The sequence below is a fragment of the Rhinolophus ferrumequinum genome, chromosome 15 (assembly GCF_004115265.2).
Source record: "Rhinolophus ferrumequinum isolate MPI-CBG mRhiFer1 chromosome 15, mRhiFer1_v1.p, whole genome shotgun sequence".
Lineage (NCBI taxonomy): Eukaryota > Metazoa > Chordata > Mammalia > Chiroptera > Rhinolophidae > Rhinolophus > Rhinolophus ferrumequinum.
The window spans coordinates 22,304,354-22,325,243 of record NC_046298.1 but is presented as its reverse complement, the minus strand read 5'-3'; the positions used below and the strand labels follow the sequence as shown (position 1 = coordinate 22,325,243).

The 20,890-nt window shown below is 43.1% G+C and overlaps 1 protein-coding gene across 4 annotated transcripts; it reads left to right on the top strand.

Annotated features, from left to right (window-relative positions):
• Window positions 1–579: 579 nt before the first annotated feature.
• Window positions 580–20,292, top strand: MLKL (mixed lineage kinase domain like pseudokinase). 4 transcript variants are annotated; one of them, XM_033129190.1, is made up of 12 exons: window positions 580–714; window positions 1,348–1,580; window positions 5,196–5,664; window positions 9,454–9,531; window positions 10,408–10,591; window positions 12,868–12,965; window positions 14,043–14,178; window positions 15,708–15,789; window positions 17,819–17,970; window positions 18,182–18,231; window positions 18,481–18,621; window positions 19,470–20,235. In XM_033129190.1, the coding sequence occupies exons 2-12, from the start codon at window positions 1,515–1,517 to the stop codon at window positions 19,511–19,513; spliced, it is 1,500 nt and encodes a 499-aa protein (XP_032985081.1). In that variant the 5' UTR covers window positions 580–714; window positions 1,348–1,514; the 3' UTR covers window positions 19,514–20,235. The 4 variants fall into 4 exon arrangements, with proteins under 4 accessions (XP_032985081.1, XP_032985082.1, XP_032985083.1 ...); XM_033129191.1 differs by lacking the exons at window positions 580–714; window positions 19,470–20,235 and adding an exon at window positions 20,243–20,292 and having other exon boundaries at window positions 1,213–1,580; XM_033129192.1 differs by lacking the exon at window positions 580–714 and having other exon boundaries at window positions 1,213–1,580; window positions 5,206–5,664.
• Window positions 20,293–20,890: the final 598 nt, after the last annotated feature.

Below are 20,890 nucleotides of genomic sequence, written 5' to 3'. Positions count from 1 at the left end.
AGGAAAATAGTCTGATGAGTAAATGAGTGACATCAAGTAGACTTTCTAGCTGGGGACACAGCTAACTTTAATAAAACATGTCACACTATAACCGAAAGCACTGCAATGACCTTGGGGAGGAAGTGATTTTCCCCCCCATTTGGTGTGGCTCTTCCCTCACCTGTCCCCCACCCAGTATTCTCAAGCACAGAGAAGCAGACACAAGAACCTTCTCTCTGGCTCACATGGTTTTTTGCTCATCCAATTCTTCCCATTGTATGTCCTGGTTATAGTAGTTCCCTGGAACATTATATTCTTTTCTGAATCCCCCGCCCCAAGCAGAGGGCTTGGAACCAGTGAGTACAGCAGATCTTTAAATAATATAGATTTGTTCAATGTCGTTTTGTTTTAACATTGATGAGAAGAAAAAAAAAAAAGAAATCAGTTCTCAGCTGTGGCCACTGTGTGGCGTTTGCTTGCCTTTCTTGTGGTGTCTTTGTCTGGCTTTGGTATGTCTGCGTGGGTTTTCTCAAGGGGACTCCGGTTTTCCCCCACATCCCAAAAATGTGCACATGTGGTGAATTGGCGTGTTTACATTGCCCAGTCTGAGTGAATGTGTACGGGTGTGAGTGCACCCTGAAATGCAAGGGCATTCCGTCCAGTATGGGGTCCTGCTTTGCACCCTGAGCTACAGGGAGAGCCTCTGGCCACCTGGCCCTGAACTGGAATAAGAAGGTTGGAAAGTAATTATCTTCCTTGTTTTTATTAATCGTTCTTAAATGTATGCAGAGCTCACATTTATTTCAATGTTTAATATTAGAAGTGTTTGGGGTCTTCATTTAGAAATTTGGTGATGTTTTTGTGACCAGAAATATGCCATACTTGACTCTTGTTTATACCTATTAATCTGTGGTAAACTCAGTTTTTTTTTATAGTGGTTTCACTTAAAGTTACAGTTTCCAAGAACCTATTGGAAGATGTTAAGTGAGGATTAACTGTGCTCTATAAATAGTGAACTGAGTGAATTTGGGAAGGTGGGGAGAGTGTAGAAAAGGCAGGAGGAGAACACCAGGAGGCAGAAAGGAGACTTCGCTCTGAACTGCCTAGAAAGGAGTTCTAGGGAGCCAGGGCCAGTGAGCCTGGCGGTTGGCAACAAGAACCATGTGAAGTTGTCACCCCAATAAATTAAAAAAAAAAAAGAAAAAAAAAAAAAAAGAACGAACCGTGCGAAGAACTCCCAGGCACGTCAGACTTCCCTGCTCTGGGCGTTGGCCTCTAGAGGGCGCAAGAGCTATAGAAACAGCCGTCCAACAAGCTGATTGGGGAGACACTGCAAGGGCCGAGCAAAGATACAGTGTGCCCGCTCAGGTTTCATTTCTGGAGGAAACCACAGCCCTGTTGCAGCTGGCATCCTGTCGAGTCCCTCACAACCAGCGGGAGGCGAGCGCAGGCCACCGGAGAGAGGGAGGCAGAGGGACTTGGCACTTCCTGGGGAGCCTCGCCGACTTCTCCCCTGAGCGGAAGGCAGTCGTCTGATGAGCCAGAGGTGTCTTCCTGGAACTGGGCACGGGACAGATTGGACGCCCTCAGGTGGTATAAGGGTGAGTCTGGGGGTCATCCTGGGGCTCAGGGCAGAGGGGCTGCGGCTGATGCCTGGGCAGTGAGGGGTGGTAGGGGTGGGGGGGTGACTTACTGTCCTACTTCTTGGAACCCAATTGGTTTCAGTTTCCTCCGCTCTAATGGTGGAACTCCCTGCTTGAGGTAGGTCTCTGACTGCCTTCTGCCAGTGGAATGGGAGTGGGGATCACAGTGGAGGGGGCTGGGGTGGGGGAACTGGCTCAGAAAAACCGTCCAAGAATCCCTAGACAGACGAACGCCAGGTTGTCTGTGGGGAAATTACCAAGATAGATGATTCCAATAATTGATAATGCCCTCTTCCTTTTCTGGGATCCATTTTAGGCACAAGGAGAGTAGTGTCACATCAGAAAAGGGGTACCTCATACCTTTTTTTTTTTTTTTTTGGAGAGGAGGAAATGGAATTAGATTATTTATGAATTTATATTGTTACTACAATTTAAAATTTTTCACTTTTAAAAGTGGTAACTTCCCCCCCTCATTGTTTTACTATAAGTAATATATGAACATATTCTTACTGGGGTTGTTAGCAGTTTTACATGTTATAAATAGCACCACAATGAAAATCTTAGTGTCCATCTATCTGTGCACATACAAGTTTTCTATAGCATAAGTTCCTAGAAATTCACATTGTTGAGTCAAAGTATATATGCATTTATATTCCCTTTCATCCTTTTGATATCTTTATCATATACTTAATAAGCCCTAAGCAATTTTAGTTATTACAATTTTTAATATATTTTAATCTTATAGGTGAGTCCTCTTAGTTATTTATTTTTAAAAAAATCCTGGTTATCCCTACTAAATTCATCTTTGAAATTAACTTTAAGATCATTTAGTTTCAATACCAAAATATACCACTGGGAGTTTTATCGAAATTGCCTTAAATTGGGCTTAAATTTGGGAAAGATTGTCAGGTTTGTCATTTTTAATCTTCCCAGCCAGAAATATAACAATTCTCTTCATTTCTTCAAGCTTTGTTTCATGTGATTTTTTTCATACCACGTCATCACTTTTCCTGTAAAATTTATTGTTTTAAATTGTTACTCTTATGAGTGGGATATTTTCCTCATTATCTTTATTGATTAGTTATTGCTGAGATACGGCTTTTTGATGAAGCTGGTAATAAGATAATTGGAGATTGAAGCTATGAAGTTGATCTTGTTGCATAAGATTCCTTGAGCAACACTTTCACATCTACTTCTGTCTCCATTGGACCGGAGAAAAGTGTAAAGCCCATTGCCCTCACGAGTCCCAAGAAATGGCCTTGAAGGCATTTGCTCAGCAACTGAGAATAGCTGGGTAGCCTGAGATCCATTAAGTCTTTTTAAGCCTGCTCTAATACCTGTTACTTCCCTTGCCGGATCAATATAACTTTAAGGCAACAAAAAGTATGTCAACAGGTTGCTAATTTGGTTTCACTTCTGCTTGTTTCTTATTCATGCTTTAAAGCCAGATTTGGGTTTCCAGCCAATGACTTCTCCAAACTGTTATCTGATCTTTAAAATGGTGATAATAGGTATCCTATCTATTTCATTCAGTAGTTGAGACTAACTTTGTTTAAAAGTACTTTGGAAACTGTTTCCAAGGTCTTGTACTTACTTAAATGCAACTTCCCTGGACAGTAGAATCTTCATCTATAAAGCAGTAAGCTCATGGCATATAGCACTTAGCATATAGTTTGTGAATAGAGACATTTGTGATCACTGTCATCATTCATTATTAAACCCAGTTGCCTGTAGTTGCAGCAAACATGATTCAAACTGGCTTAAACAATAAGGAAGGTTATTGGTTCATGAAAACTGTAATTGAGGAGCAGGATAGACTTCAGGGTCAGTTCAAACCTGTGGCTCAATGTTGTCATCAAGGACTCATATTCCTCCTGTCTTTCCATCCTGCCATCCATAGGGTAACCTTATTCCAAGGCTTTAGGATTGGGGCTCCAATCTTTCTCACTCATATTCCAAGGAGAGAGAGAGAAAGAGCGTTATTAAGAGTTAGAATATAACTGGGCTGTCTTAGGGGATCTAGGAATCTCCTCAGCAAACCTTCCCCTCCACTCAAGTTAGCCCAGGTGCCCAGTTTTGAACCAATCACTGATGGCTTAGATCAAGGTTTCTCAACCCTGCACCATTGAGATTTTGGGCTGGCTAAGTCTTTGTTGCTGAAGGGCTGTCCTATACACTGTAGCACCCCGACATCTACCCAGTAGCACCCATCCCCCAGTTGTGGCAACCAAAAATGTCTTCAAACATTGCCAGAAGTCCCAGTAGGGCAAAATTACCTTTGATTGAGAACTGACTTAGACACATCAAAGTTTCACCCTCAGAACCAGGGATGTGGTCAGCTCCCCACAAACACATTGCTGAATGGGGGAGAAGCAGATAGCCACTGAAAATCTGGGCAGTAATAGGAAGTAGAGAAATGGATGCTTCAAAGGCAACACAAATGTCTACTACAATTCCTCAGGCCTGGAAAATCCCTGGGTCTTTGTTGCAAATGCCTCTGAGGGGGGCAGCACTTATAACGTGAAGTTTTACTGATGCATAGGCCAATGGAGGAGGCTAAAAAAATTACAGCTTGCTAAAAATATAACAGAGAGGACTGGAGTGATGACGAAGGAGGCAGGGATGCTCAAACATTGGGAAAAGAGACAGAAAGCAAAATTTGAAAGTGATAGAAGCCAACTTCTATTACAATCCTGAATATCCTTGGCCAACTGTGGCCAAGGTTACAAATTGGGACTTCAGACACAATATCCAGTTGGTACACATGTTTTATTTGACCCACACAGTGTTAGACTGCACAGTTTCTCAAACATTTTTTGACTTGGTTGCAAGATTTTAAATTGAGAGATTTAACATAGAAATCCAGATTTCTGACTGTTCTTTCAAAACTAGAAGATCTTCCACCACTGAACTTTTTATCCTTGAAGAGTAACAGTCAATGACTTGCTGGGTAACCCTTGCCTTCTTTAAACAGGGCCTGAGCTTTGCAACCCACCATCCTAGACTCACCCCTATACTTTGGTGGGATATATTTGTTAGAATAGGCTAAACTGATGTAACAAATAGGCCCAAAAATATAGTGACTCAAATGCAATTGAAGTTTATTCCTCTCTCACTTAACAGTCCATGGCAGATGTTCCAGGTCTATGAGCAGCCCTCCTCTAAGTGATGATTCGGGGATCCAGGATTCTTCCTTCTTGGGACTCCACCACCCCTACGGCTCCCATCCCCCTATGCATCCAGCTGATAGTGTGTAGAGGAGACAAACCTGCTTCAGCCTAAAGTAGCACATATCATATCTACTCACACCCCATTGGCGAGAACTAGTCACATGGCCACATCAAGCCCCAAGGAAGGCTGAAAGATCCAGTCCTAGCCGGGCCAACTCTTCCCAGCCACAACTCTGTTATTGTGGAACGTCAGAATAGATTTTGGTGGACAGCAAGCCATCTTTACCTTACATGACAATAGTGGGGAGACCTCTTCAGCATTTAAATCACAGACACCCTTGAGGTTCCCTGAGCCCCGTAGTTAATATTCAGGAGATTCTGGAACTTTAACAAATTCTATCAGTTTCTTCCAGGCATGGATAAATTGAAGGACATCATCTCCTTTGGCTGGCATATCTACAGACAATGTGAAGAGATGAAATACTGCCAGAAACAGTGTGAGCGTCTAAAGAACCGTGTCCGCCACCTGCTGGAGTGTCTACAAATACTTCAGAACAAAGGAGTGACAAACCTGCCCCCCGAGATCACCAATACCGTGGACCGTTTCCAGGCTGTCCTAAAGGACGCTAAGAAGAAGATAGATAAGTATAGCAATAAATCCAATATCCATAAGTTTCTAACAGTAGAGAAGAACAAAAGGCTCTTTGATGACATAAATGAGAATCTGAAATATGTCTGGGAGCAGCTCTCGTTGCAGCTTCAAGCACATCAGTATGTGTATAGTGTAAGCATCAAACAAACAACAGCTTGCTGGCAAAAAGAAGACCAGCAGGATGCAGAGGAAGATTGGAGAGTCTTCCAAGGACTGAGTGGTAAGGTTTATTTGTGTGTGTGTGGGGGGTGTAATTGGGGCATTTTAGTCTCATTTTAATTTACCAGGAAGCAGGAAGGATGAAGAGGTTTGAGCAGGTGTTTATTCATGTGACTGAGACCTCCTAACATTGCTGGGCCCAGATATGGTAGAGGCTGGTGAAATCTGGGCAAACCAGAGTGGGAGACAGGGCCTGGGGCAGGAGGGGAATGATACTAATAAGTCTTTTTTGCCTCTCCATTCTCTCTCTGATGTGATACCTGGAATTCTAGAAGCTAATTCCTTCCAGCCTTTGTGTTTCTAGGACCTTCAGTTAATATGTAAATTACCCAGGAGGAAGAATTAACTGCCACTTAAGGATGGATAAGGATGGATAGGGTCTGAGAAATGCATCATTAGGCAATTTCATCATTGTGAGAACATCAGACTGCACTTACACAAACCTAGATGGTCTAGCCTACTGCTCCTAGGCTCTGTGGTACAGCCTATTACTTCTAGGTACAAGCCTATACAGCGTGTTCCTGTACAAAACAACACGAGAACAAGCAGAAGTGAAAATGATGCAGTCAAGAGACCAATAAACATGAGATTATGAGGCTGCTCCCGGCCTAACAACATACTGCTTTACAAGCAAACTTAGAAAAAAAAAAAATAAGTAGAAAGAGTACACTCTAAAATAACAACAAAAAGTATAGTATAGTAAAGAAATACACCAGTAACATAGTCATTTCTTATCAAGTATTATGTACTTACATAATTGTATGTGCTATACTTTTATATGACTGGCAGCACAGTAGGTTTATTTATACCAGCATCACCAGACATGTGAGTACTCTGTTGTGCTCTGACGTCACTAGGCAATAGAAATTTTTCAGCTCCATTAGAATCTTATGGACCACCGTTGTATATGCAGTCTGTCACTGACCAAAACGTCATTATGGGGCATGTGACTGTATCTACTGTAGGCCAGGCACTGTTCTAAGTGTTTGAGATTCAGCACGGAGCAAAATAGACAAGATGTCTGCCTTCATGGAACATAAAGTCTGCAGATAGAGAGCTAAGTGTACAGTTTTATCTAAAGGCCATGAAAGTCATTAGCAGGGTAATGAGACGGAAAGTGATAGTAGGTGCAGAGAGAGTGGTCAGCCTCTCTGACAGGTGACATTTGAATAATGAGAAGCAGCAAGCCACATGAAGATGAGGGAGAGGAGCATTCTGGGCAGAGAAAGCAGGGAATGCAAAGACCCTGAGATGGGAATAAATGTGGCATGTGCAAGGAACAACCAGAAGGCCAGGATGGCTTTTGTGTGGTAGGTGAGGCAGAGAGAGTGGTACCAGATGAAAGTGGAGAAGTAGGCCAGAAGATACAGGAGCATGGTCGTGCGGGGCCTTGGAGGCATGATAAGAAATGTAGATTTTATTCTAAGAGTCATAGGAGACCAGTGAAGGGAGGCCCTTAAACATGGGCCTGTCATGATTTGATTTGTATTAAAAGAAAGTCACTTGGGCTGCCATGTGGCAAATGGACTGTAGTAGTATGTATTAGTCAGTTGCTGCACTAGTACTGTGTAACAAACCATCCCAAACTCAGAGGCTTAACACACTAGTCAGTAATTCTCCTGCTCGTAGATTGGTGGGTCCATTGGAGTTTTTCTGATCTCAAGTGGGCTTGGCTGGGCTTGGCTCCAGGCAGCAGGTCCAATGTGGGTCTGTTTAACATGTCTCATTCTGGAGCCAAGGCTGCAGGAGCAGTGAGTACCTGGGCAACGTTCTTCTCATAGCAAAATTGCAAGTAGGCAAGCCCAACGGTGCCAGCACGTTTCAAGCCTCTACTTGTATCACGTCGATTAGCATCCAAAGTCACGTGGCCAAGCCCAACATGAAGGGGCAGGGAAGTACAGTATGCCCTCTGCGAGGCAGGGCCAGGGTGTGACTGTATACTGCTACTACATAGGAGTGAAAAATTGGGACCAATAATTCAATATATAGCAGGCGGCAAGAGTGAAAGTGTGATCCCAGCTAAAAGGCCACTTTAGAGACTTGGTAAGAGATGCCAGTGGCTTGAACTACAGTGGCCCTTGAACTAGGAGGACTTAGAGAAGAACAAGTCTCTCGGGATGACACCTGGGCTAGGTTGGAGTGGGGTATGACAGTGGAGCCAGGGCCCCCAGAAACACATGTGGCCTCTTTACCCCTTTTCAGATCCGGGCGCTATGAATTCCAAACCCTTCCCTCTTTTAAAGATTGTGGGTGGAGAGAGAGGAAGTGAGGAGAGGGTGAAGGACATTAGGGATCAACCTTCTGGGCACTGGAGCCCAGAGGAATAACTGTTCTGCCACCTTGATGTGGAGAACGGTCTCTCCCCTTTTAGGTCAGCAGGAGATACTCAGACAGGACAAACCAGATCTGGAGGAGACCTGTGGGCAAAATGGGTCCTTTTCTGGATAAGGGAAAATGAGGTACCTATAATCCCCCCAAAAAACACCCGCTGCCACGGAGGAAGAGAATCAGGAATTGGGCTGGGGCCGTGCGGAGGCTGAGCCAGCTGCCAGGCAGGATCGGCCCCCAGCCTTCCCCATCTTCAGCGCTCGTTGGTCCACTTCTGGGTGGAGGTGGGAGCCATGCTGGTGCCATCGAGTTGGAGGACAGGATTTACTTTCTGCTCTTGTTTTACATGTTTTAGAAACATTTTCATCAGGTATTACATTTGCAGAGTACAAAATTCAAAAGGTCCACAAAGGGCCCAGCGTGAGAAATAAATCTCCCTGTTACCCTTGACCTCAAGGGACCTGTTTCCTTCCCTAGACACAATCTCTCTTACCAGTTTTTTTCTTGAATAAAACTTCCAGAGACGTAAGTATAAGTATTTTGTTGTCATTGTTACACAAATCAGTAGCATCCTAAACACACTGTTCTGCTTCTTGCTTTTTTCATTAAACAATCTTGAATATTCTTCCACAGAAATTTCCATGGAGTTGTCTAGTATTCCTTGGTGTACATGGACCAGGTATATTTAAGCAGCTCTCTATTGATGGACAGTTAAGTTGTGTCCAGTTTTTCACAATTGTAAATAGTCCCACCTTGAGCATTTCTGTGTATATTTCAGGATATGTTTTGGAACAATTCCTAGAAACGGAATTATTGGGTCTAATTGCTGGGTCAAAGAATACGGGCATTTTAAAGTTTGATAGAGATTGCCAGATTGTCCTCCACAGAGGTTATACAAATATCACTCCTTCCAATAATATATGAGATTGTTTATCCATACTTTTTTCCATTAAAGATTTTCCTGGTTTTAGCACGGAAGGTCCCGTGTCCCCAGAACTACTCAGTTCTGGGAAAACAGGAATGGTTGGCCACCGTATATAGTTTTATCAATTTTTAAATGTATTTCTGAGTATATAAATAAGGATAGATTCGATTGTGCTATGGTTAAAAAACAAACAAACAAGCAAACTCAGTGTCTTGAAACAAAGTTTATTTCTTATTCAGGCAAAGTTCAGGGGACTCCCCAAGGTAGTTGTCCTCTTTCCAGGAACTTCCAGTGTTATGGCACTTTTCTGTTGACTCCAACTTCCCTGACATCTCTTTCACTTCATTTCTAGGCCAAAGCAAGTCACAGGGCCATGCTTCAAGGCACTTCCTGTGTGCTCAGAAGTAGAAAGCTGAATAGTCATGAGCAGTAGTAATTCCCACTGCAATGAATATGATAGGTAGAAAAAATGGGATCTTGGTGTGCTTTTAATTAGTATTTCTATTTTTTGATTATTTGCTGCTCTTTTTCCTGCAGGAAGTGAGAAAAGTAGGGAAGCTACTCTACTGAGGCAATTGGAAATCATGGAACAAACCATCAAAATCATGAGGCGCTGTGAGTTATCATGTGTCCTGTTGCTTCTGACTGCCCCCAAACTAGACATCATTTGTTTACTAGGAACTCCAACCTGCCCCCACCCCTACCTTTGTCCATCTTCTGGGCTGGGTGGCTGACAGCAGCCCCCAGGTTTGGGGATGTGCTCATAACTATCCAGGCTTCTGTCCACGGAGTAGCATTTAAAGGGAACTTCTTGACCAGCAAGATATCTTCTAGCACCTGTCAAAGTGATGAAAACTTTGTAGCATCAAAGCTTCAATTAATTTGCTGAATTTCCAAAAAGAAATTCAAATCAAATTAAACATAGTCATTCATCACTCACTTGACAAATCTGTGAGTATCTGCATTGTGCCAGAGTCCACGCATAGAGGAAAGTAAGCTGCAGAGAAAGACCTTGCCTTCCAAGAGCTCACAGCCATGGGGTAGAAGAAGGGCGAGGAAAGAGAGACATGTGAGCACAGCAATGGATTCACTGAGCTTGAACTCTGTATCTACTAGTACTGAAATGACTAGACAAGATGCTAAATGTTCAAGTGCCAAGCTGCGTGTCCGTAGGAGTCAGGAGAACTCCAATATGAGAAAGAAGCATGGGGATCAAGGTTTCGGCTGGAGAGACGACAAGATTTGAAGAGGAGGGAAAGAAAGTTCTGTTAACCCTCCAGCTCTGTCTCTACTGGTCACTCGGAGGCACTGGAACCTCTCCCCCAGGCTGAGTCAATCAGAAGCTCCAGCCCGGGCCAGCTTTGCTTCATGGCGGAGGGCTTCCCATTCACATATTAAACTAAGACGCCTCTCCCTTAGGACACCTTCCTCACCTCATTGACTCTTTCGTTTTTTTCATTGACTCTTTATTTCCTTCTCTCCTGTGGTCAGCCTTACAGGAATCCGTGAAGACGATCCCAGAATATCAAATCAAGGAGATAAAGAAGGAGGAGCTTTCAGAATCTAATTGGCTCCTGCTAAGGAAAAATGAATTCAGCACACTTTATAAAGGAAAATACCACCAATCTTCAGTGGCCATAAAAGTATTCAATAACCCCCAGGCCAAAAGCACTGGGTAAGTCCTTTTGTATAATAGTTCTCTATGTATCATTTCACTTCCTCTCTGTAACTCCCCAAGGAGAGAGGCATATTGTCTCCATTTTAAAGTGGGGGAAACATGGGCCTCAAAGGGTATGACTTGCCCTCCACTCTAGGCTTAAACACATATCTTCTAACCTCAATTCTAGAAACTTCTCTCTTTTATTCATGTATTTAGATATTTTAAAAATTGTATTCCTTTCAGTTCCCTATCACCTCCACAGAAAATAAAGTGTGTTTTGTTTGAATGAGTGCTTGCAAAGTGTCCGTTGTTATACGCATGCACATTTTTAATTCTCACAAATGATAGTATTATATGTCTGTTGCCTACTTTTCTTACCCTTTTCACTCAACATCATAGAACATGTCTTGCACTTGTAGCCCTTTCCTTCTGACTGCTGTCTGTGGTATACATCCACATTTTACCTATTTTTCCAGGGATGGAACTCAATCTAATATTTCCAACTTTCTCCCACCAACAATGCCGCCGCCCTAAGAATACCTTTGTGGATCTGTATGAGAATTTCTTGGGGTTGTATTGCTAGGAGAGGAATTGATGGGTCGAAGGATATACATGTATGAAATTGGCTAAGTTCTACCAGATAACTCTTCGGAATGGCTTGTATATGCCTCCAGCAATGTGTGAGAACTCTATAGTTACATATTTCCCTTGGTATTAGCCAGCTTTCTAGTGTTTTCATCCTTTAGATCAGCGGTGTCCATACTTTTTTCAACGTTTTTTACCAAGGGCCATATGCGGTAAAATACACAAACAGCCGGGCCACTCACTCGAGGTGAAGGACGTATTGCCTCACCTGGTTTATTTAAGTAAACTAAATATTTTTGGAATTTGGAATTTTTGGAATTTGCTGCGGGCCAATTAACAATGGATTGCGGGCCGCAGTTGGCCCGCGGGCTGCAGTTTGGACACCCCTGCTTTAGGTTATAAAGTAACACCTGATAGTTATTTTAATTTACATTTCTATTTCCTAATGAATTCGAACATTTATTCCTATGACTTTTAGCTATTTGGGTTTCCGCTACTCTGTATTGCCTGTTCATGTCCTCTGCCCTTTGTTCTGTCCCAGTCTCTGTTTTTGTTTTGTTGGTTTGTAGAAGATCCTTGTATATTGTGGAAATTAATTGTTTCTCAGGTTTAGATATTACAAAGGTCTTTTCTCATCACATTTTCTATAATTTTGTCCATGGTGTCCATCGTCAGACATCTACACCCCTAGAAGGCAAAGTTATTCTAGATTTTCTTCTATTAACTTCATAGTTTTATTTTCCACTTCCATATTTTCCATATTAACTTCCATAGTTTTATTAGGCTTTAATTCCTCTTGTAACCCACCTTTGTTTGTGATATCATGGAGGGCCTAGTTTTGTTTTTATCCTCAGACTGATTCCATTTTTTCTACACTGTCTATCAACTGTTCTTCTCGTTGATCTGACTATAATCTCTCTAATCTGTTCCACTGGTCCATTTGTCTGTCTTTGCACTGATGACACTGTGTTTTGTTTTGTTTTGTTTTTTATTATGCCTTTGTAGTAATTCTCAATAGTAGTAAAGCATCTCCCTCCTCTTGACTCTTATTTCTCAGGCTGACTCAGCTAAATAAATATCAGAGGAAGATTTATCACATTCGTCAACATATACATTGAGATTTGGATTAGGATAACATTTTTTTTAACAACTTTATTGAAATATCATTTACATGCCCTAAGATGCTCCCATTAAAATGTATAATTTAATGGCTTTTAATATATTTACAAAGTTGTGCAACCGTTGCCACAATATGATTTTTAGAACATTTTCATCATCCCAGAAATAAACCCTATACCCCGTCACTCCCATACGCTCCCACCCTCACCATCTCTAGCCCTCGGCAACTACTAATCTACTTTCTGTCTCTATGGATTTATGTGTTTTGGACATTTCATATAAATGGAATAATACAATATACGGCCTTTTGTGTCTGGCTCCTTTCACTTAGCATGATATTTATTTTCAAGGTTATATTTATTTTCTGTGTTGTAGCATGTATTGTACATGCTAATTCTGCTGCCAAATACATCTGAGGGGCTCCAGGCACTGTCATCCATGGCCAAGCTCATCACAGCAGCTGTTCTTACCCCAAGAGATGCTGACAATCCCTCATGCCCCACACAGATACAGACAGTCACCACACTAAATGTTCTCGGAGGGAACTTCCAATCCTAAAATCCTAATTGTCCCTTTTATCCTCATAGAAAGGTGAGGCAAATTTTCAATAATGAGATCAGAACCATGAAGAAATTTGATTCTCCCAACATCCTGCGTATATTTGGGATTTGCATTGATGAAGCTGGTAAGGAGTGCTTCTGGGTTTGGTCCTTCTTTTGGTGGTCTGTCATATGGCTTCTATATTATAATACATTGCATTTTTAAAGAACAGCTGAACGGTGGAATCCATACAGTGTTATTATTATTATTAATGTTAATTTTTTTACATCCCAAGGTGCAGGTTTCTGTCTTCTTTCCGGAGAGGTGGGCTTGAATTTAGCTTCAGCGCAAGGGCTGGTTTGCACTAATGTGGCTACATCTTCTCCTGCCAGCCCACTGGGAACCCGGGAGGAGGGTGGGGCATGTTCAGATGTTGCCCTGTGTGTTTTGTTGCTATAAAACATTATCAAGCTGACTGACTTGAACAAGAAATCTACCCTTGATCATCATAAGTGTAGATCAAACCTAAACACTAAATTAACCTGTCCCTTTACCAAGAACCTCACATATCAAGTTCTTTTTAATTTTAATTTTTTAATGTGGCTGCATTTTATCTCATTGCATGGCCTCTCTTGCGGGTTATGTTTTTTGTGCTTTTGCCAATAGAGAGGACAGAGCAGCTCCTGTCTTATCCCCTCTGGAAGTTTCTCCACAGCCTCAGGCAACTAAAGGAAAACTTCCAGTGACATTTGTTCTCCTGGGTGGTGGCCGAGGTGACTGACTCACTCTGTGTGTGCGTTCTTGCATCTCAGGCCCATGACCAGACACTTCCACTTCTGGTCTGAGCTCCCTTCCCCAGCCCCTGCAGTCTGTGTGTTATTCATTCCTTCCACACACGTTTACTAATCTCCTTGTGAACACTGTATGAACAAAATAGATCCTGCCTTCTAGGGGCTTACAGTTGAGTGGAGGAGACATTACTCAAATAACTAAGAGAAAAATAGAATTTTAACATGCCAAATACCGTGGAGAAGAGGTATGGAAACGCTGCGGGTATTTGACCCATTCAAGGAGGAGCAAACTGTGTGAGATGGGGGTGGAGCATTGAGAGGGCTGGAAATAGCAGAGCCGAGTCTTTCTCATAGAGAAAGGGGGAGATGGGCTGCAGAGTCGGACCTTGGAGTGGCGCTGATCTTCATAGTGTTTGACTCCTTTCCATCAGTGACCCCACCTCAGTTTTCTATCGTCATGGAGTACTGTGAGCTCGGGACCCTGAGGGAACTGCTGGATAGGCAAAAGGACCTTGAAATCTCTGAGCGTATCGTCCTGGTCTTGGGAGCAGCCAAAGGCTTGTACAGGTACCATATGGGGTTAAAGGGTGCCAAGAAGAATGGAAGGAGTCTGTCTCCCCTACTGATAATCCCAGAGATGATGCGGGAACAGGCCGGAAGCCCCAGATAATCTCCCCTTCCATGTACTATTTTACTACTTGTTCTGATTCTGACACCTTAGGCAGGAGGAGGAAGGGAGGCTTAAGCCAGTGACTACCAGCTCACAGAATTGAGGGTTGAATTTAACGTCCATGCCACTCCTGTAAAATTGGACAGACCTTACTCTTAAGGTTGTCAGTTTTAGCAAATAAAAATACAAGATGCCCAGTTCAATTTGAATTTCAGATAGGCAATTATGATTTTTTTTTTTAGTATAAGTATATCCCAAATATTACAAAACATACTTTTACTGAAATTTCAGATGTACAGAATTTTAGATAACAAGTAAAATTTTAATAGAAGTATGTCCTATGCAATTTTGGGACATACTTATACTAAATAAAAAAACGTCATTGATTATCTAAGATTCAAAATCAACTGGGTGTCCTGTGTTTTACTTGGCAACTCTCCTCACTCTCACATGCAGTCTAGGGTTTCTTTAACTCAAGTGTCCCCACAGGTCATTCATTCACAGACCACCTTCATGGCTTTTACCATATCCACAGTTCTGCCAGTGTTATTATTATTGTTCTTTAAATTAGCTCACTTTTAAAAACCTAAATAAAGTAAAAGAACACTTGCTATTACTTTCATGAATCAGACACCAGAATCACTTGCCACAAATAGGTGACCATAAATAAAACCAAAACAGTGTGGTTAAATTCTGTCTGGGTGATACCAAAAGGTTTATAATTCAGACCCACATTTTGTTTGTACAAAGGAGATATTAGCAGGTATAGAGAGGTAGTAAAGTCACCTGACACAAAACTGCGACTTTCTCTTTGATGTCATCAGAAAGACCGAAACAAATTAAAAGGAGAATAATTTTTTTGTGTCATCTTGCATACCACGTATCCCATACTTGGTATGGGATGCCTTAGCTATTTATTATATATAACATAATATATTATATATAATATAATATAATAATATATATAATATAATATATATATAATATAATATATAATATAATATAATGCCTTAGCTATTTATTATATATAATAATTGAGTTATTAATAATTAATAATTAATGTTAAAGCCCTGCACTAGTGGATTTTGTGAGAAGTAATCTTGGACCGTAGGAGATGCTGTTAGTGCCCCATCCAGATGGCCTCTGATCCTTTTTACCAGCTCTGCGTACTCATCCCCGACTCAGCATACTTTGCTGCTCACAGCTCACAGCTGCCATCTGCAGAGGAATAGCCATGGGCACTGGAGCCCCTTCACACAGATAGATAGCTAAGTGCCCCTGTCCCTCCCCTCATCTCATCTCTCCATGGATTGGTACCCATGGGGACGGCATGGGACTCACCAGCATCATGGTCCCAGTAATGATAGCGAGCCTCCTAGAAGTCTGTGCAGAGGTCACTAATGCTCTCTGCCTCTGGTCATGTCAGGATGCACCACTCAGAAAACCCCGAACTCCACAGAAACATCAGCAGCACAAGCTTCCTGGTAACTGAAGGCTACCACGTGAAGGTGAGTGTGGCCTTCCAGGGGACTCGTGGAGTTCAACTTGTGTGACTGTTTGGGAGAGGGACACCTGTTTCCCAGAAGCGCTGTGCCTACTTGTCCTCTGCCTTAACCTTAGAACTGAACTCAACACTTTCCCTGCCTGGGCAGCTTTCTGTGTGCCAAGCACAGGACAGACTCAATCGTGCCTGCTGTTGTGATGACCGGCTTCCCTCACTGCCAACTTAGCAGGGATGAGCTAAGAGTCATTTCCCCTTAGATGTCTGGACACTGCTTCTACATCCCTCCAGCACCCATCAGGGGGTTTTCTTAGGTCCAGCTAGGCATTCAGACTCACAGGACTGTCACAGGCCACCTTTGGCATTTGGAGTCACTCAGAAGGGCATCATGCAGGAAATACAGCTTCCCAGCAGGGCAGCGTCAAATCCTTCTCTCTAGTGAGGTTCCCCACAGCTATCCCCACAGTCATCCAGGAGATATTCGCTTTGCCCTGCTAGAGAAAAAGGCTCCCCTGAGGTGGGGGTGGGGCCCTCCTACTTGAGAAGCCTCAGGACCCACAAGAGTCAATATTCTCTTTTAACTATTCCGCAGGCCTGCCTTCATGCTCCACGAGGGCCATGCCAGTTATGAATCACCATCAATCCCAGCATCCCTATCTGCTCTTTATAGTTTTCATATCCCCCACCCCCTCATCTGAGGACCCTGTTTGTCCATGGGACTCCCTTGGCTGGAACTTGGGAACCTGCCAGCCGCTGAGTGGAGGCTGCCGAAGATGAGAATGACTTCCCTAGTTCACAGTTTATTTGGAATTAGACAATCTCACGGGGATTTCACTCTCAGAAAGAACAAAAAGGAGACCCTCCTAGACTCCCCACCCACGGTCAGCCCATATTAAAATTGATGCCCAGCCAAAAAAAAAAAAAAAGCAATTTACCAATCAGCGGTCATATTTTATCATTAACAATATTACTTAGGAGTGTAGGTGACAGCCTGCCTTTATCAGGTTCACAGGGAAGTGGCGCTAAAACATTACCTGAAACTCAGGTTCTCATACGGAAGAGGAAAGGGTTTTTTGTCAACTCAGTGTCCACAGTTCCCAAATGCTAAAAGAATATTTTCTTTGCATAGATGACTTTCTTTCTTCCCGCCTTATGAGTACCAGGGACAGCCTTCCAATAACAGGAGACAGGTCTGTTCTGCCTTTCAGGTGCCTTTTCTCCTCGCTGGTGTGACATAAGGGGGCCCAGAGCACCATGTCTACACCACTCATGTGCTTTCAGCATTTCCTCTCTGGTAGCTGCCAGGTGTCAGAGGCTGTCAGTGCTCAATAAACATGTAATGAAAAAGGGATGTGCCCTCTAAGTGTCTTCTCCTTTTCCTGTGCTTGCCCCTAGATTTGGGTATCTGGCCGAGTTTGGGGCTAGCAGCCCCCTGCACACTGATGGAGTTTATGGAAGGTGGTGCGTAGGGCAAGGAGAATATACGTAAACCCCTGTTAATTGGTGCTGTGGCTTCTTTAAGAGCACGGCATGGGCCATGCAGGGTCAGTGGAGTAACTCACCGTTGTCATGTAAAATCCAAAGGAACAGGCTGGCCATCCTATAGGATCAGACAGAACAGAGGTGATGGCCCTTCGTCAGTTTTTTCATCTGCTTCTGAAAGCAAGCCGTGTGGTGGCTCCATGTACCCCTGTCCACCCTCACTTAGTGAAGTTGGGTCCTCAACTGAGAAAGCCCTGTATCTAACATAGTAATACTAGAACAACTACAACTTATCAGGCCTTACCGGTGCTTTATAACTGTTACCTCCAGTCATCCTCATTGCCCCATTTTACAGAGAAGAAACCTCTGTGTGTCTCCTGGTCGATGCACTATAATACCAGCCAGGAGAGTAGCCACACAGACAGAAGACACCACTTGAAATACATCCCAAATGTAAAAGACCTTCCCCTGTTGCACCCCACCCCCACCCGTCCTCTACTCCCAACCGGAGATCATGCTGTTTCCTTCTGTCTCTAATTCCCCTTTCCATCTAGCTTGCAGGATTTGAGTTGAGCAAGACACAGACTTCCATCAGTCGAGAAACTAAGGGAAAAGAAGCAGAGAGAGTGAGCCCCACAGCGTACATCTCACCTCAGAAACTGGAAAATGTGTATAATAGCTATGACATAAAAGCTGAAATCTACAGGTATGTTCATGTTCACACGCAGATTCTAACTCAGATGAACAGGACAGGAAGGCCCAAGTCAAACAGCACATCCAAGGACCATCATAACTCTGCTCTGTTGAGTGGAATTCGGTGGTAATCAGCAAATTCACGGAGGTTTCTAGAAAGGGCTAGAGGGGCATGGGAAAAGGAAAAGTTGTTATTGTTGTTCAGTTTCTTGGTTTTCTTTTAGCTTTGGAATTGTCCTCTGGGAAATTGCCACTGGGAAGATCCCGTTTGAAGGTAACCAGTTTGCAGGCTGGCTCAGATGGCCCTGAGATCGGGTCCCCTTCCAATAGACTAAAGAGTCCCCCTCAGTACTGTCCTGGGTGCTTTGCTCTCCAATGTTGTGGGCGTTGCCTGGGCTGGTCAGTGGGGTCTGTTTCCTTTAATACTCAAATCCCTAGTGCGGATGCCAGCCATCAGCATCCAGACAGATGTGTGAGTGGCGGAGCAATAGTTAAAGCTCCCATCCTATTGTTCCCATGGCAGGCTGTAATTCTGAGACGATTTATCAGCTGGTGGCTGTGGACCGGCACCAGGAGCCACTGGGTGAAGATTGCCCTTCTCAGTTGCAGGAGATCATTGATGATTGCCGGGCATATGAGCCGGACAGGCGGCCCTCTGTTAGTGGTAGGTCCTTTCTGGTCTAAAGAGGATGAGCCACACCTGTTATTTCACATTTGTGAAACATTTCCTTTGTAGTTCACAAGTAGAGGTGATTTTCCCCTCAGGGGACATTTGGCAACGTCTAAAGAAATTTTTGGTTGGGTGGGGTAGGGTGTGCTACTGGCATCTAGTAGATAGATGCTACTCAACATCCTGCAATGCACAGGACCGCCCCCGCCACAATTATCCAGCCTGAATATCAATGGTGCAGGAGATCAGAAACCCTGTGCTAAGGGCACTGTTTAGTTTAAAGTGGGTTGGGAAGGGAAATTACTCCAGCCTGAATTCTTTCTCTCTCTTCTTCCTCCGTTCCTCCATCCTCCTCCCTCTCTCCCTCCTCCTCTCCCTCTCCTTTTTTCCCTCCCTCCCCCTTCTTTCCTCCCTACTTCCCTCTCTCTCTCTCTCTCTTCTTCTCTCTTTTTTTATTTTGTTTTTAACTTTCTGTCCTTTTGTTTATCTTTCTTCTTCCCTTTCTCCCTCCCTCTTTACCTCCCTCCCTCTCTCCCATCTTTCCTTTTCCAGGCTGCCTTACAACCCAGGGTCCTCCTGGTATTAGAGAATCAAATACCTGAGACTAACTCATGCTAAGATATGAGTTTACCTCTCCCACAAGCTACTTGTATTTAAAAAGTTGACCAAGTAAGAGGGAACTTCATATCACAAAGGCATGAATGCAGATGGTGGTTTAGGCTCCAGCCAGACAAAGGGGAATGCAGTTTCTGCACTACACAGTGATGTGGAAACATCTTTGTGTTTCTAGCTTGGCTCTAATCTCCCTGCTCTTATCTAACTTTCTGTTCATTCATTCACAGAAATCTTAGAGAAACTGTCTGTATTTTACAAAGATGTGGACTGAAACTAAAAGCAAAAGATCCTTGGGCAAGAAGCTGGACGAGGTGCAAGCTGGGCATCTTTCTCTCTCCAATCCTTTGGCATGCAGTTATGATGGGTGCAGGGACGCAGACCTTCTCTGTTACAAATAGAAAACAGTTCCAGTCATACAGAGCATATCCCACTCCAAATGATATTGTCAAAAATACACCTCTGATAGTAACTGTGATAGGTGTTTTACAAAAACATGTCTCTCTAGTCACACCGCTTGGCACTATGACTTTGCAGCTCCTCCCATCAAGAAGTGGAGTCTACACATGACACTAACATACTATTGTATATCAGTTATACTTCAACCGAGAAAAAAAAAAGAGAAGTACTCTCTCCTGCAAACTGAAATGTTTACAGATGATGAAATTATATATCTGAGATTTGATTCAAAATAACCCAGGGGAAGGGGGAATAGTTATAGATAAAGAAAAAGATAAAATAAGATTAGCCATGAGTTGGTAACTGTTGAATCTGGATGATGGACACATCGTGCTTCATGTGTTCTTCTTTTCTGAATATGCTTTAAACTTTTCACAATAAAATGATTTTTAAAAGAAAATAAAGAAGTGGAGTCTACTTCCCCACCATTTGAATCTGGGCTGGCATTGTGACTGGCTTTGGCCAATAAAATATAGACGTGACGGTGTGCCGGTTCCAAGCCTAGGCTTCAAGAGGCTTTACAAACTCCCACTCCCTCTCTTAGAACCCTATCCAGGCATGAACAAGCTGGGGTAGTGTGCTGGAAAATGCGAGACCACATGGAGCATAGACAACCTGTCCCAGCTGAGGTCATACTAGACCAGCCAGCCCAGCAGCTGACCCAGTCACAGGTGATTCCAATCAAGACCGGAACAACCACGCAGCTGAGCCAGACCAAATTGCCCATTCACAAAATCATGATCTAAATAAACTATTGCTGTCTTAAGCCACTAAGTTTTGTGGTGATTTGTTACACAATGGTAGTAACTAAGCAAACACTGTTCAATCCTTCCTCTTGCCCATTGAACTAAGTACAAACTCCCCATTTGGGATAGATACCTCTGGCCTTCTAGCTCTAATCCCGTCTGACTTCCAGTATCAAGTTCCAGAGTTTTCCTACCAGAGACTGCAAATACCTATATTGTCTAGAAAGGAATCTAAATGAGTGAACTGAGTCTGCAGGGGATTTCAGTGAACATATGAGCCTCGCTAAAGACAGCCTCCACTCAGCTCCAGCCTATTTTTGTCATGTAGGAATGCTGTCCCAATGTTTCCAGAGCTTTCTATTTTGTCAAAAGAGGCTGGAAATTCAGATTTTCTGTAAATTGTCCATATTTTTAAAGATGGGCATCTCATCCAAAATTATTTTAAT